The 17,192-nt window shown below is 37.3% G+C and overlaps 1 protein-coding gene and 2 pseudogenes across 1 annotated transcript; 2 read left to right on the top strand and 1 right to left on the bottom strand.

Moving 5' to 3' along the window:
* The window catches only part of LOC107690269 (E3 ubiquitin/ISG15 ligase TRIM25-like), a 6,973-nt pseudogene extending 5,705 nt beyond the window's left edge, over nt 1-1,268 (top strand).
* Nucleotides 1,269-3,442: 2,174 nt separating this feature from the next.
* On the top strand, nt 3,443-11,388 carry LOC107690180 (25-hydroxycholesterol 7-alpha-hydroxylase-like). The gene is made up of 6 exons (XM_016488430.1): nt 3,443-3,818; nt 5,524-5,660; nt 6,383-6,985; nt 8,658-8,864; nt 8,987-9,165; nt 10,537-11,388. The coding sequence occupies exons 1-6, from the start codon at nt 3,742-3,744 to the stop codon at nt 10,855-10,857; spliced, it is 1,524 nt and encodes a 507-aa protein (XP_016343916.1). The 5' UTR covers nt 3,443-3,741; the 3' UTR covers nt 10,858-11,388.
* A 68-nt stretch (nt 11,389-11,456) lies between these two features.
* Nucleotides 11,457-16,877, bottom strand: LOC107690172 (zinc transporter ZIP6-like; annotated as a pseudogene).
* Between the last annotated feature and the right edge of the window lie 315 nt (nt 16,878-17,192).

Below are 17,192 nucleotides of genomic sequence, written 5' to 3' on the forward strand. Positions count from 1 at the left end.
ATTTGTCTTCAGGAAGGGAAGAGCATGTTGTACAGAGATTGTGTTTCTATCAAATGTTTCTGTGTCTTTAGCTGGTGTTTCTCTTGTGTCTTTGTGTCTGTGTAGAGTTTCCAGTCTCTCTCTGTTCCTCCTGGATCTACAGACTCGCCCAGCATCACTCTCAGTTCTCGTCTCACTTTTGATGATGTTGGAAAATCTGTGTCTGATCTTAGAGAGAAACTAGAGCATTTCTGCAGAGAGGAGAAAAAAAAGATATCTGCTAGAGGTAAAATACTGGACAAGCATGCTTTCTGAAATAAGTCAAATATCAATCAATTTAATGTGCATTAAAATGAACATGGAATTGATTAAATGTTTTCACCAAGGATGTCTGTTGGTTTCCTTAGTAAGATACATACAGATCATTCCCACTCATGAATATGAGAGCAGGAAGGAGTTCCTACAATGTAAGTGACCAGATGAGCCCCCCCCAACACACACACACACACACACAGAAACAAGCTACTGTACATTTAAACACTGTGAAGAACACAGGAGTACACTGATTAATCAAATAAGTATCCAAAACTAGATGTTTTGATAGTGACTGACTGTTGAAAGTTGAACTAGACGTCTTCTCTGTCTGATTCCTACAACTTAAGAAAACATGCAATATGAGTTTCAGCTAACATGCTGTATTATTGATTAAAATTCAGATGATTCAGTTTATTGATTTTATATTCTTTCACCATCAGATTTCCAGCGATTTACACTGGACCCAAACACAGCACATAAACGCCTTTATCTGTCTGAAGGGAACAGAGTGTTTACCGACACTCAGATAAACCAGCCATATCCTGATCATCCAGAAAGATTTGATGCTTACCTTCAGGTGTTATGCAGAGAGTGTGTGTGTGGACACTGTTACTGGGAGGTTGGATGGACTGGACATAGATGGTTGAGTATATCAGTGTCATATAAGAGTATTGGCAGGAAGGGAGACTGTGCTGCAAGTAGAATTGGAGCTAATAATCATTGCTGGTCTTTGATGTGCTTTATTGACAAATGTGAGTTCTGGTAATCACAGTAATGTAATGACTGCACTCCCTGTAGTCTCCAGCTCCTCTAGAATAGGAGTGTATGTGGATCACGGTGCAGGAACACTGTCCTTCTACCGTGTCTCTGACCCAATGACCCTCATTCACAGAGTCCACACCACATTCACTCAGCCTCTCTATCCTGCGTTCTGGATAGATCCAGGAATAGGTGTGAGACTGTTTGATCCTTAATGTTGGTGGTATCGAGATTCTAACAATAATAATCCCATATAATTAAGGCTGATCATGTTATGTTGTTTACATTATTTGTTGATGTTAATGTCTTCATTTCTTTAATTTAGCTTGTTAAATATTGGTAAATATATCCTGTTTATGACATAGACAAAAAGACATAAGGGCTTAATTTCTTGCAATCATGAACATGCATTTTAAGAAGAAACAAATGTATTTTGTACTTAAAACACAGATGACTGCTAATCACCATTAATTCCTTTTTGTGTACATATATGTGCTCCATTCAACTATCAGAATGTGCTCTTTCTCTGTCCAAAAGCATTTAAGCATTTTTAATGTGATTGAACACATTAAATTAAACATGAAATGTTGACGTAGAGAGACTGAAATAGTATTTTCCTGTAAAATGTACTCCAGCAATCTTTATTTCATTTTCAACTTGGAAAAATCTTTTTTAAAGTGTGTGCTTTTTAAGATGTCAAATCAAACATTTGTATAAAGCTGTGGAGAGCATCCTTTGTATGATTCTTTATGCAGTGGATAATTGAGCATTTGACGCTGTCATTGATTTCCCTAACACTCCCACTAGTCCAAGTCTGTCTTTAAATTTGTATTCCCCATTAAATGATTAGCAACAACAATCTTCTGAGTTAAGCAGTGTTGGAGACTATGAAAGCTATTTTGGTGTTTCTTTACTGGCAGCACTGAAAAAAGAACCACAGAACAGGCGAACAGAGAGACCTTTATGTGTGGAGCAGAAGGCCTCACTGCTGGCATACATACACACTGAGTCACAGACTGAGAGAAGAAAGAGAGTTATTTTGTATAAAGAGAATTCTTCTGTTTTCAATCAGGCACTGTCACATGAGCAATGCACAACGTTGAAACAAAGAAACAAAGTTGTTTCAAAGGTTTGTCCCTGTGATAAATGTTTTGTAAAAATGTTTCTCAACCCTTCTTGTGGAGGCCTCTAATGCTGCACATTTTGGATTTATTCCTTAACCTCCTGAGACCCTGCATCCTCATATGAAGACATTATATTTTAGTGAATTTCTCTGAGACTATACACGCCACAGTTCTGTCCTGTACAGAGCACATTCAGGGCTTTTCAGAAATACTAAATGTTTGGATGTTTCACCATGACCACTCACTCTCCTTGGTCTTCAAAAATGTCTGATATTAATTTAGTGACGCTCTTATGGAAATATGATAATGTTTTGTAATTATCATTTAAATCTGACTAATTTTTAAACTGTGTATCATAAATCAACATCTCAGGAAAATGTTATGGGGTTCCAAATCAAAATATTACTTTCTGTTACGAAACAGGACGTTGATTTCACACATTTCCTCATATGAGGACACCGAGACTAACGAGGACATGTTTATTACGCATTTTGGGAGACACAACAAATGAATAGGGAAAGAAAATATATTTCAATATTCCTATGAAATATTATATATTATTATGAAAATCTTGTCAGTTATTACTCCCATTATTACACTTCTTTTTTCAATACATGTTGCCCCAAAAACACATTAATATGCAAATTAGATTTTAGTTTATATACATTATATATAATGAGAAAACCTGTTTATAGCCATTTTACACACATTTTGCATGAAGAAAAATGGTATTTCAAATAATTCTGTTATAACATAGTTGAGAATTATCTTTATACAAAGTTTTTAAATATCTTTATTTTCTATTTTATTTTTTTGCATTTTTTTCAATGCTCTAAACAATGTAATGACATGAACAAATACTAATTTTTTCCTAAAATGTTTTCCGGGTCTTAAAGAGGTTAATTGACAATAATTTAGTTGATAGCAGTTGACCAGCAGTTTGCTGAGCAAACTTCCACAGAGGCCAAAAGATGACTTACAATTATTTCATTATGTAAAAGTATTTTTAAATAATACTTTGTAAACATATATAAAACAATAACCTCTTAAACAAATTTATATTTGCATTTATAGGTAGGCAAATTGTAATATTTGAATCACTATATCATTCTAACTGTCTGTCTGTCTGTTTGTTTTTTAACAGGACTGAGTCAAGAAGAGGTGTGTCTTCAACATGCTGCTGCGTGTATATCAGGCAATAAACAGCAGTGGCTGTGGGTAGGTCTCCTCTGCTGTGTGTGTGTTAGAAAAGCTTGAATGGGCCAGTTAGTAATACAAGTAGGCTGTTGAGCAATGTTTAATTGTCATTGAGCGACCTCCACTGGGCGTGACTTTCTGAAAATCTTGGACACTCGCAGTTCGTGTATTATCTCCTAATTTCTTGTCTTATCTCCCATTGGACTCTGATGTTTAATATAGTGCGGTGATGACAAGCATTCTTTCACTTTTAAAGTAGCCTAACATTCGCAAAACCTGGACTTATCGCGTGAAGTGCACCGTGAAGCCTTTTTTTTTCCGGACCAGTCTTCTAGGTTTTTGTTTTCCACTCAGAGTCTCTTTAATAATGTTGGAGTGTTTATTGACGGTCTTTCTGGGCTTTATCTCCGTGCTGCTGTTCTGCGCTTTCTGCAGTCGCAGGCGGTGAGTTTTCTGACTATTTTGCTGCTTGTTGCCATGTAGCCGATGTTTATTCATTGTAATACGGATGAATACTTTGTTTAAATGAATGTTTGTGTTTAATTGTGCTTATGTGTCTATGTGGAGCGTGTATTTATCATTAGGCAGACGCATTTTGTTCAAGTATTTGAAGAAATTAACTTGAAGAAATTTCAAGTAGGCCTATATTTGAAACATGCTGAATCAACAGATTTATGATTAGTCTGAACTGTCCAAGCAGATGAAGCTACACTCTTAAAAATAAAGATTCTTTATAGGCATTGATGGTTCCATGAAGAACTTTTAACATCTGTGGTCCACAAAAGGTTCTTCATGGTGTAAAAAGGTTCTTTAGAGTATTAAAATGTCCTTCACACTGTAACACGTTCTTTCAAGAACTCTTTACTGAAAGGTTTTTGGGGAACCAAGGCTTCCAGTGATGGGTAGCTGGATAAGAATTTCTTTCGAACAATTCGAACCGATTCAGTGACTCGATTACGCCATCTCTGTTCTCTAAAATGTTCCAATAAAGCCATATGTAGAGGTATAATTTTATTACATGTTATTTATGTTTATCATTTCATTGGTTCCAGTTCCATTTGTAACAGCCATGATTTGGTTCATAAAACATTAAGTCATCTTAAATATAATTGTATAATTGTATATATATATATATATATATTATATATTATATTTTATAATATAATTTTTCCAATCGTTCAGAGCAGCGTTTCCCAAAAGCATCGTATCTGAAGTAGATCGTACTAGAGACCATGCGTACCTGCATTGTAAACTGGTTTAAATAGTTAATTGAAAAGATTCGACTGAAAAGATCGGTTCATTCACGAATCGGACATTTGTTATTTTGGTGCACAGATCCTATTGATTCAAAACCGCTTTGTTTGCATGTTGAAACAAGGATGTGTATTACAACATGACTGAAGCACACTACATGTAGCCTATTACCACAAGAGTGTTAAGTTAATTTGAAAATTTGATATCTGTACTTAATTTGTGTATAGTTGAAGAATGAAGAGGTGTAGTTCTGTTTTTACCTTGCTTCTCTTTTGTTCCAGGTAATCTATGCCTGTCTTTACAATAAGGTTATGTTTGCACAGTGTTTCAATGTTCATTGTTCATGGACTTCACAGATGGTCAGAGGTTTTTTTATTTTCCTGTTTATGTGCCGAGGCTTTGAGTTAGAAATTTACCCCACTATGGGCTGAAATGTTTTCTTGTTCATTCACTATGTGCTGCAGTGTGTTTTCTATATTCAGTTATCAAGCTGCAGTCTCAAAAGGAAGTTTGTAGAACTAATTCCCAAAGGGCCACCCCATGCTTTCCTGGTTGGACTCGAAAAGTAGGGCATGGGAGTTGTACATTAGCAGTAGATCACAGAAGTTATCACATAGTATTCTCAGTAAATGAGTCTTGGCTTTGTCATTTAAAATAATACTAGCATTTAAAACAAACTGAAACGCAACAAATAATTTTGTTTAGCACAATTATATCACTGCTTTACCACAGAGAACATTATCAAGAGAGCAGGTGACCTAGATGGTTGGGGTTTGTTTGAGTTTTTGTTTGTCTGAGAGAGTATTTTATAATGACATAGAATGGCAGTCTCTCAGACATTGTTGAAACAAGCATGTAAAAAAAAAAACTCTTACATTGTGTGTGCATGTTACAGGAAGGACGGTGAGCCTCTGCTGATTAAAGGCTGGATTCCATTCCTGGGAAAAGCTCTAGAATTCAGAAAAAGCTCTCAGCAGTTTCTTTCACAACTACAGCAGGAGCATGGAGATGTTTTTACTGTACTTATAGCAGGTATATGACAAATGCACAGTCATTTACTTAGCAATATTATACACAAATAATTTTTTCAAATGATAACGTCTTCTGACATTTTGTCATATTTTGCGCACACAGGTTTCCATTTGCTCTTCCTCTCAGACACAATGTTATTTTGCAACACATGCTCACATAGTTATGGTAATTAAAAAGATCCTGAAAGATACTGTGAGAATAGCAATTTTTGAATAGTTGACAAATAACATGGACCTTTTTATTATTATTATTTTGTACTTTGTTCTGGGAAGTTGCTATATAATTCTAATCGATCGTTTAGAGCTGCATTTTCAAAGGCATCGTGTCTGAAGTAGACTGCATTATGAACTGGTTTAAATTATTAATTGAAAAGATTAAACTCAAAAGAACGATTCATTCACGAATCAAAATTTGCTATTTTGGAGCACAGATCCTATTGATTCAAAACCGCTTTGTTTGCATGTTGAAACAAGGATGTGGGTAGGTGGTTGTTGACTAACTTACTGTCCCTCCTTTAAGTTTTATTTTATTTTATCCACTTGAGAATTTTAAGTCAGTAGCACCAACTGGTAATGGCAAGTTACAAGTTGTGGAATCCTTAGGGTTAGATCAGATTATGAATAATAGTGATGTTAATAAAAACCACTAAAATCATGCAAAAATGATACAAAAAAATCATTATGGCCTTACATATACCTGTTCATGTTTGTGTATTTCTTTAGGAAGGTACATTACATTCATAATGAATCCTTTTCTGTACCCGTCTGTGATCAAACACGGGAAACAGTTGGATTTCCACACGTTTTCAGACAGTGCAGCATCCAGGACATTCGGTTACTCACCATTACAGAGTGGCCTCTTCCCTGGAATGAGTGACAGCATCCAGCGGAGTTACACTTTGCTGCAGGGGTCTGCCCTCGACCCGCTCACATTCAGCATGATGGGAAATTTGCAGCAGGTCCTGCGATGCCGTTTTCTGTCCAGTGAAGAGTCTGGGTCTGATGGACATTGGCAAGAGGCAGAACTATATGAGTTTTGTAAATGCGTAATGTTTCAGACCACGTTTAACACGCTGTATGGACATTCAGCAAATCTGCATCTGGATCAGCTGCGAGAGGACATTGAGAAGTTTGATGGCATTTTCCCTTTACTAATGGCCCGTGTGCCCATCGCATTGCTGGGAAAAACCAAAGAAATTCGTGAGAAGCTAATAGGATTTTTCTACCCTCAAAGAATGGCAGAATGGAGGGCTCCATGCCAGTTCATACAGACCCGGATGGACCTGTTCCAGCAATATGACACGCTTCAGGACAGAGATAAAGCAGGTGACTCCCACATACACACACTAACGGAACGAACTATCTGACAAGCCTGTCAAAACATAGCTGTGCTTTAAGTGAGTAAATTCAGAGTAACAAAACTACAGCAGCAACAAGTCTGTGTTGCCTTTAGCAGCTTCTACAGGTAAAGATAACTTAAAGCTCTTTTTTATGTGTCCTTTTTTAGGCAATGTTTGAAAAATGTAGTTTGTAAATTAAATTTTAAAAAAAGCCAAAATATTTAATGCATTATTTAATTATTATACCATTAATAATTAACTTAATTTGTAGTTAACTAGTTAAGTATTTAAATAATTAACCCTACTAGTCTGTTGGTGTCTGGGATTATTTATTTATTTCTAAATTGTCTTATTTCTAAATGAAACAAGACTTTGTGACTTCCTGCACTTCCTATGCTTCATAGTCATTTTATAATAAATCCAAAAGTAAGACGTGAGAAAAACTAGGGAGTTGAAATGGCAACTGAGCTAATGAGTGATCGTCTGCTGCCATCTACTGGATATAATGGTCATTTTATGTCATTTTCATCATAAGTATTTGTTTTCCACCAGGAGACATTTTTTCCCCCTGTCTTCTTCTTCATGAATGAAAGTGAACATTTAAAGTGAATTTTGGCTTCACAATTTTTGGCTTAGTTAGAAAATAATAATAAATGCTTTAAATTATTATAATTGTTTAAAAAATGTAAGGTTTTATTTTGTTGGGGGGGAGGGGTGATGTGCTTGTCTTTGTCACCTTTTTCACCCATGATGAGTTTGCATCCCTGAACCTTAATAGAACATTTGTTTAAAGTGAATTGGTGTTTAATAATGCTCTCAAAATGTTATCACAAAAACATTTGTACATCGCTTAAATGTAACTACTTGTTTTGGAATGTTCAGAGAACATTCAAAAGTAACATTCTCATAATGTTTAAAAATATAAAATAGAATGTTTCCCCTACGTTTGCAGAATGTTTTAAAAACATTTTAAAAACCTGGACTATTTGAATGTTCAGGGCACATTCAAAAAGGACTTCACTAGTTGCGCTGTCTGTTTTGTGCTGCAGATTGACAATAAAACATGACAAATAATATTGGTCAATAAAAAGCAATATATATATATATATATATATATATATATCACAAGCACACTATTTTTTTATTTTCACAGTCATTGGTGTGTGCGGCAGCAACAATACTACAGCGAGAATCAAAGTTACGCCTTCTTTCTTTGCGTGAAAATTTGGGCGGCGTTATGCAAATCTTCCCACACAGTGACGTAGACATGTGGGGGCGTGTTAGAACAAGCCATTTTAGGTAGGAGTGGTTGACTCTTAACTTTTATAAAGAATATCTCTTTGGATTTGAGACTTTAGTCTTTGCAACTACAGATCTTCTTTATGCACCAAGAGCTTGTAACGAATTTGAATTGTGTCGAATTCGCATCATATGACCCCTTTAAATTCCTGCCCTGGGGTGTTGCCAAGATGACTCCTGATTTCTGACTAAATTGACTTGTCTTAAAGGGGCTTTTTGCCATCAGTTTCTGTCTGATGAAATGTGGAAGCAGGATGTGCATGAGCAGTGAATGCTCATCATGACTGTGTTGGACCAATGCCCAGTGGTTTACACACACACACACACACACATAGCTTTCTTTCTTTCTTTGTCCATAGCGCATCATTTTGCCATGCTGTGGGCAGCAATGGGAAACACCATCCCAGCAGCCTTCTGGTGTCTTTACCACCTCATCTCCTGCCCTGAAGCCCTTGAAGCAGTGAGAGCAGAGATTATCAATGTGGTTGGAGAGAAGAACATGAAGTTGATCTTTGAAGAGGACATCACAATTACACGACAACAGCTAGAACAGATGGTTAACCTGGGTAACATGTGCATTCTTACATAGTAACCCATCAAACATATCAATTATCGTCTAAATAGTGCAATAGATTTAGAGTTACTATGCCAGTTTTCAATAATTCATACTGTGTTTTTCTCTGTGCAGAGAGTTCAATAAATGAGAGTTTACGTCTCTCCTCTGTATCAATGAACATCCGTATAGTTCAGGAAGATTTCTGTTTGCGTCTGGATGCCCAGCATTCAATCAACCTGCGAAAAGATGACATGGTTGCTCTTTACCCACAAAGCACACACCTTGACCCTGAAATATATGATCAGCCTCAGGTAACATGCATTTACAGCTGCCTAGATCAGTGATTCTCAACCAGGGGGCCTCAGCAATTATTATCAATGCTGAAGACAATTTTTGCTGCTTCATATTTTTGTGGAAACTGCAATACATTACCATTCAAAAGTTTAGGGAGAGTATGACTTCAAGAAAGAAAAAAAAGAAAATAATACTTTTATTCAGCAAGGATGCATTAAATCTATCAAAAGTAAAGACTAAGTAAAGGCTTATAATGTTACAAAACATTTCAGTTTTTTAGTCAATTCTGTTCTTAAGAATTTTCCATTCATGGAAGAACGCTGGGAAAAAAATGTATCTGGACTTCCACAAAAATACTAATAATAGGAATTATTATTAATAATTGAGAACCAATAATAATTGAGCACCAAATCAGCATATTGTAATGATTTCTAAAGCGATTAGTCAACAGAAGAGACAGACGGCTGCACGTGAGTGTCCTGCGTAATACTTGTTTATAGATCTGCTGTTGGAATTATTACTTGCTGCTAGGAAGGAATATTTCGTTTTCTGCCTATTTCTACGTTATATTTTTGTTTGCGTTTGTATTTTTGATTGCACTTTCTGGTAATTATAATAATTGCCCTCGGCTAAGAAGGAGCGCGTGTAATTTAATTGCTCCCTTCCTGCGTTTAAGTGCGAACTGTAGTTTCGATTTGAGGAATTGCCCTGCTATAGACTATTGGCTGTGCTAATTAGAAGGCGGCCACAGCTGTTTTCACTTTAGTGTCTTAGACTGTGTATTTATCTGATGTCTGTGCGCTGACGCGGAAGCATCAGCGGAAGCGTTCAGGCCTCCTTGTGTAAAGACCAACGAGTGTAAAGACCTGCGACTTTACCTGCGCGACTTCACCGAGCAACGAAATCGCCAAGGCACTTAAGTATATTTTTGCTCTTCCCTGTACACACTCTCCTTTTCTGTCCTCTCTTTTCCACCTCTATCATGTGTTTCCAAACCATTCCGGTTGTCTCTCGACAACGCTCTAAGGTCACACGCAGACGGCAACGCAATGTTGCTAACCTGCATCCTCTCTCTACATCCTCTACTGCACCTCTTTCTTTCTCTGTGGGTCTCTGGATCATGGAACACTGACGACTGGAGTAATGACTGCTGAAAATTCAGCATTGCCCTCACAGGAATAAATTACAATGTATTACTCATCCATTAAATCTCAAATAATAAGAAGTCATGGCCTTTGAATATTGTTTTGGACAATGGGGGACTTGGAAGTCAAAAAAGGTTGAGAATCACTGCCCTAGATCCACCTAGTGGACCTCATTTTAAACATACTAAGTTATTGTTAGAAAACTCATTTATTGAGATGTCTTTTCTGTGCGATTTCTTGTAGCGCTTCCAATTTGACCGTTTTGTGGAGGACGGGAGGGAAAAAACAGATTTTTATAAATGTGGCCAGAAGGTCCGGTACTATCGTATGCCTTTCGGCTCCGGAGCCACACAGTGTCCAGGGCGTTTTTTCGCGATGAATGAGCTGAAGCAGTTTGTGTGTGTGACTCTGCTCATGTGTGAAATGCAGTTGCCGGAGAACCAGCAGGAGGCGATGCTAGACAACAGCCGTGCTGGTCTGGGCATCATGCCACCCGTTAATCCAATCACTTTCAAATACAGAACCAAAAAAACGGGACAACATGAAGAGGGAGGAATGGACTAAATGAATAGAGAGTGACTGTTTTCTGTTCTTTGCTTGGGTATCTTGCTTTCATTTTTTTCACAGCTATACACTGCAGTTTGAATCAGGGTTTGATGCACTACAGTGAACAGCCTTCTATGTATATGCAACTGTTACATAATAGCAACTTTTCAAACATCTTACCTCTAATAAATCAATTTTATCTAGTCACTGGGTGTAAATAACAATTATAAACTCAAAGTGGCAAAGGCTGCACATGCAAGTCAACTGGATTTCATGCACTGCAGCTCATCTAGACTAATCATTTCTTGATTTCAGCATTGAACATTAAAAGGTAATTGTTTCTGCTATTTTAGTTTATTTTAAACCCTTATTGAACAGTCATAAAATGTATATGGAATAAACAAATTGATGTTCAAAAGTTTGGTAAGATTTTCAGATATTTTTGAATTATCAAATCTGACAATGAATAATCATTTGCTTCAATACTATTAGACTATATACACTATATACTCTGCTGATATAGTAAATGGCAAGTTCAAATACAGTTTAGACACAGAAATCAGACAAAGGCATCATGGGACACTCAATACTTTACTGGAATGTTAGAGGGACAGCATGTGCAAAAATGAACAAATGTAACTCGTTTCAATAGCTACTGTACAACACTGTGTAACAAACAAATAAAACACCTCCACATTCTCAGTGTGGCTCAGGTTTTGCTTTTATACTGAGATTGTAACAGTCAACACTCGTAAATACTTTTTTACTTCAAGCCACAAATAAGATGACAATTATTCATGCATATTAAAGTGCTGCCATTTCACAGATTAAACAAGATCTCATTTCAACAGGTGGACACCAGGTAAGCAACATTTAGGGTCAAAAAGCAACATTAGTAGATGTTTTTGAGGTGTGATGGAAAAAGGTCCTCAGGTCAGAAGCCAATGTCAAGTTGTATCCTGTGCTCAAAAACAGCAATGATAAGCATGATGGCGAAGCCCAGGAGTATCCCAGCATTCTGCAGGAGGGAGAAGCCATAGTGACTGAAGCCTGCTTCGCTTGCGTCATTGTGTAACATCTCGGGTACCTTCAAAACACACACACACACACACACACACACACACACACAAAAAGTCAATTTTAGAGATCACAGTTTCAACTAGATAAACACAGAGGACCACAATGTGTACGTTGCAATGTTTTATTCACATTACAACAATATTTTCCCTTAAAAATACATATAATTAGATCAACTGTATGTGTTGAAGATAAAGAGGAACAGTGTTATTTTGGAATTATTTATATACAACATCGGTTTTTATTAATATTTTGAATTGGTGTTTTATATTTTAAGTTTTCATTTGAATTTATGAATTTTGTTAGGTTTTTTTTGTTTCATTTATATTTCAGTTTTAGTTTTTATTTCGACAATAATTTAGTGCTTCAACTTAAAATTATTTCAGTTTAATTTTAGCTCTTCATTCAATTAAATTCCATTTTATTTCAGCTGTATTTCAATTAACAAAATGTTTTATTAGTTTTAGATAACAATAATAACCCAGCTGAAGATAATATTTCTAGTAGAATGTCTTTTTTAATTCTGCTCTCCTCAATCACAGAATTTATTTTTCTGTGCTACTCACCATGTCCACAAGAGCGACGTACATGAATAACCCAGCCGTGAGAGCAAAGATCCATGTGGCAACATTTTCAGCATAATGACCGATCAGAATGCCTGTGATCATGCCCAAATATCCCATCAAGGCTGAGAGCAGATTATACAGGATGGCCTGCGCCTTCAGCAAGACCGCAAAATCACCTGCATCAAAGAGGAGGATAAGGCAGGTGTGTTGAAAAAATAAAAAACATTTAAAAGTTTGATGGACAACAACCTGACTTCTGATTCCTTAGTCAATTCCATACTGAATACTGATTCATTTCTAAAGTCAAACAAAACTGTCACCATGATAACAGACAATGTCTTACCAAGCTCATGAGGAAGCTCATGGCAGAACACAGCAACTGAGGTACTAAGACCACTGGACAAACCTTCTGTGAATGCTGCCCCTGAAATACAAAATTGCACATAATCTGTAAATGCTGTTCCAAAGCCGTGTATGAAAAAGCCTTTGTGTGCATTTTTTGTGATAAACATTTGATTCAATTTGAAAAGCACATATCAGTTTTATTAAATGCACAGTACAGGTGCATCTCAATAAATTAGAATGTCGTGGAAAAGTTCATTTATTTCAGTAATTCAAATCAAATTGTGAATTTCCACGACATTCTAATTTATTGAGATGCACCTGTATATATGCATGCACATACATGCATCAACTTTTTTACACTTGTATTGCAAATCTAAGGTTTTATTTGTTTTATGTGTGTGTAAATTTTACCAATGGCAAGTCCGTCACTGAAGTTGTGAAGACCGTCTCCCATGATGATCATCCAGGCGAGTGTGGCCACGCCAGCCTGCTGGAAGTGCTGGAGCGAGTAGGAGTGTGTGTGTCTGTGCGTGTGTATGTGCGGGTGGTGGTTCTGGGAGTGGTGGTGATGCAGTATGTGGTGATAGTCATGGTGATGATGATGACTCATCTGACTGGCCAACAGTGTCATGGAAGTGGGAGTGGCATTTGTTTTCACAATCCATGTCACTGTAGAGCTCAACATCACCTCCTCTTCCTCTGCAATGCCCCGCCCACATGTGCTTCCACCATTCGTTTCAGCAGCTGATGTTACAGAAAAATCTAAATCATGTACGACAATTTCATTTTGACTGCATAAACATTTACAAGCATCAACAAAAAGTGAAGTTACCGTTAACTGTTTTGACGTCATTGTCTTCTAATGATGGCAGTTTCTCAGCTTCCAAAACTTCTGTGGCGAGATCAACCCTCTTCTGCACCTACAAACACAGAGATAATACTTTAAATTGCAGAAATTCAAGAAACGACATTAAAACATTCAGGGAATTAATGCTATTAATTAATTAGACACACTGCACGATTTCCGGCTGTCCTAGACGAAAAATTGCCATCGTGAAACAATCGTGGCGATTTCTATGATCGTGGCTCCTAATCGGCGGTCCTATGCCGTACAGTGAGAGAGGTTCAAAGGAGAGGTTTGCTGACCTTCTGTTTTTTGTCTTTGTACATTTTGCCGAGGGTCAGGAAGTGTTCGATGAGGAACATGATGTAGACTCCACTCAGAGCTGTGAGCCCTATCCACACAGGCCGAAGGGAATCCTCTTCCACCTCTTCACTGTGGTGATGGTGCTCAAGGGTGGCCATGCTGGTGATGACCCTGAGACTGACAGGTGCCAATCAAAGGTCAATAAAAAAATCTTGCAGAATATAGAAAAACATGTATAGACTACGTGTATAGTGTATGTAAATGTTTGGGCTTAGTTAACAAAAAAAAAAATTCAAGAAATTCATAATTTAATTCAGCTGGTATGCATTAAATTAATCAAACGTGACAGTAAAAGACATTTATAATGTTACAAATAAATGCTGTTCTTTTGAACTTTCTATTCATCAAAGAATCCTGAAAAAAATGCACTATGGTTTCCACAAAAAATATTAAGCAGAGCAACTGTTTTCAACATTGATAATATTAAGAAATATTTCTTGAGCACCAAATCAGCATATTAGACAGATTCCTGTAGGATCATGTGACACTGAAGACACAAACATTAGGCCTTAAAAACAACAGTACTAAATTTGAATGCAAGTTTGTATCTTACATGTGGTATGAGGTGGAGAAAAGCATCTCCGCTGAGAGTTCCCACTGCAAGGGCTACCAAGTTGAAGCAAACTCTGTTCATGAGTGGGATCAAAACCACACCAACTAATGCCAGTAAACTGATCAAAGTAATGGAGAGAAATCCTCCTACCCAAGCTGTAACATAAACACACACACACAAATTTATTAAATGAATGTGTAGTAATTCATACCGGTTGATTTTAGTGTTTTATTTTTAAAGCATTTAGTCAAATAGTATAGAATTTTAAAGGGGTGGTTCATTGCGATTTCACTTTTTTAACGTTAGTTAGTGTGTAATGTTGCTGTTTGAGCATAAACAATATCTGCAAAGTTACGAAGCTGAAAGTTCAATGCAAACGGAGATATCTTGTCTTTTAAAATTCGACATCACAAACCCAGATAAACCCCGCCCTCGGGAAAAGGCAGCAGCTGCTTTACAGAAGAGGAAGAGAAAAGTAGAGGTGCACGTAAAAATCTGTTCATATACGAATTGCGATTCTGTCTTCTAACGATTCTAATGGATTCACAATAAAACTGTACATTAAAAGCTAACAGAAGCAATAGCATTTACAACAGCATATCTAAAAGTATGAGCAGCGTCGGCGCCACGGGGGGTGGGCTGAGGGGGCCCGGCCCGGCCACCTCGGTCACTGTGCCCCCTTACCTCTGGTGCCGTCTCCGTAGTGGGTGCTCTGATTTTAGTCGGTGAGGCAAGGTACTGCCCTGGGAAGGTTAACACAATCAAGCCTAGAAAAAAAACAGTGAACCACCCATTTAATACTGTCCATTTATCAGTTATCAACCATAAAATGATACTTAATTATCAGCCCCTGATTGTGCATCCCCAAGTTTGTGTGTTTATCTAAACCAAAAGTAAAGCTATGATTTCATTGGCTGAACCTACTTGCTCAGGTGACTGGCTATTTGCCTAATATAAAATGTAATTTGCATCAATGGAAGACAATTATCATAACATAAACATAATGAATATGCAACTTAGCCTTGTTATATCTAGAACTAAAAGATATTAAGTAACACATACTTACCAATGTTAATCGAAGCATTCCTTGGGCTTCTGCTGCCATTAGTGTGATTATGCAGATGATGATTGTGATGATGATGATGGTGGTGGTGTTGGTTGTGATGATGGGAATTATCTGGAAAAAAGTTAATTTTTATACAGATTCTGCTGATCAACTATTGCAACTGTGACACAAAAACACAACTTTATGTAAATCACATCCTCAAAAGCTCACCTGAATGCTCTTCAGCGTGCAGGAGGCAAGAATTGGAATCAATCTGCATGAGATGGGCAGGGCACAGGTAACTGAAGTCCTTGACAGAGACACCCATTTCCTTTGTCATGCCATGTGACTGCAGGATTGTGGAGGCATTTTGACACTGAAAGAGAAAAGACAGGACTTTTGTGTGCGGAGTATGCCATGGATTTTCAAGAGTCTTTGGAAAGGTTTAAAGAAAAACAGTGTAAGAAATGTAAAAAGAAATAAATTAAAAGGTTATAATAAAATAAAAAATAGATTAGATATTAGATAAAATGTAAATAAATAAATAATAATGTAACTGTACCGCTAGGCTTGTATGGTCAAGTCCATGCTGATCATGGTCATCGTGCGTATGGGCAGGTGTGTCCTCAGTCTGGTGGGTGTGGTTAGAGTGTGTTACATTGCTCTGGGTGGAGTTAAATGGGGCGTGATCCTGCGTTAAATCATAGTCAGCACTACGATTGGTCCGCCGTGATTTTGTGACATAGGATGGCGTAGCCAAAGTTGTGGTCAAGTCCTGATTCATCTTCATGAAGAGATTGTGACGAGCATCCGATTGGCTTTTCTTCCCAGAGGCGGGATCAGGCTTCGCTTTTGGGACGGGGTCACCCTTTTCCACATTATGGTCAATACCCCCCTTCTTGCTGGTGACAGGATGTGTGCGTGTGGTGAGTTTGTCTACATGAACATGCGTGTGATCATGCTCATGCGTATGATTATGTCCATAGCCATGGTGATGCACCATCACTTTTCGGATGCGGTCCAGCCCCACCCCCTTTAGTAGGTTGTATCCTCCTTCTAAGGAGATACTACCATTTTGCCCGTACTTGGCAAACAGAGCCTGTAGGTGGCGCTGTTGTGCCTGTTCTGCCATCTGACCATCAGTCTCATGGCCATGCACTTGCTATCTGAACCTGCACTCAGTGAACATGCCCACAGCAATGTCAGTGACATCACTGGAAAGAGGTGTGGCCACCAGCCAATCATACTGGCATCCTAAAACAAGAAAAAAAATATTACCGTTATTGCCACAATGCTGTAATACCACAATGTCAACATTACAATTCTGAAATAGAGAATGAATGAAAACAAAAGCTAAACAAAAACATATATTTTAATTTTCTCACTACAATTTGTGTGAAAATGAAAAGATTTATTTTATTTACCAAAAACAACTAAACAGTTAACAACTGATATAAATTCAATAGATTCAACCCTCTACATTGCGAGTAAATCACTCGCATATGCGACTAAATCTTACTCTGGGCGACTAAATAAAGCTGATATTGGTTTAGAAGTAGT

Source organism: Sinocyclocheilus anshuiensis, unplaced genomic scaffold (genome assembly GCF_001515605.1).
Source record: "Sinocyclocheilus anshuiensis isolate Anshui unplaced genomic scaffold, SAMN03320099.WGS_v1.1 scaffold785, whole genome shotgun sequence".
Classification (NCBI taxonomy): Eukaryota; Metazoa; Chordata; class Actinopteri; order Cypriniformes; family Cyprinidae; genus Sinocyclocheilus; species Sinocyclocheilus anshuiensis.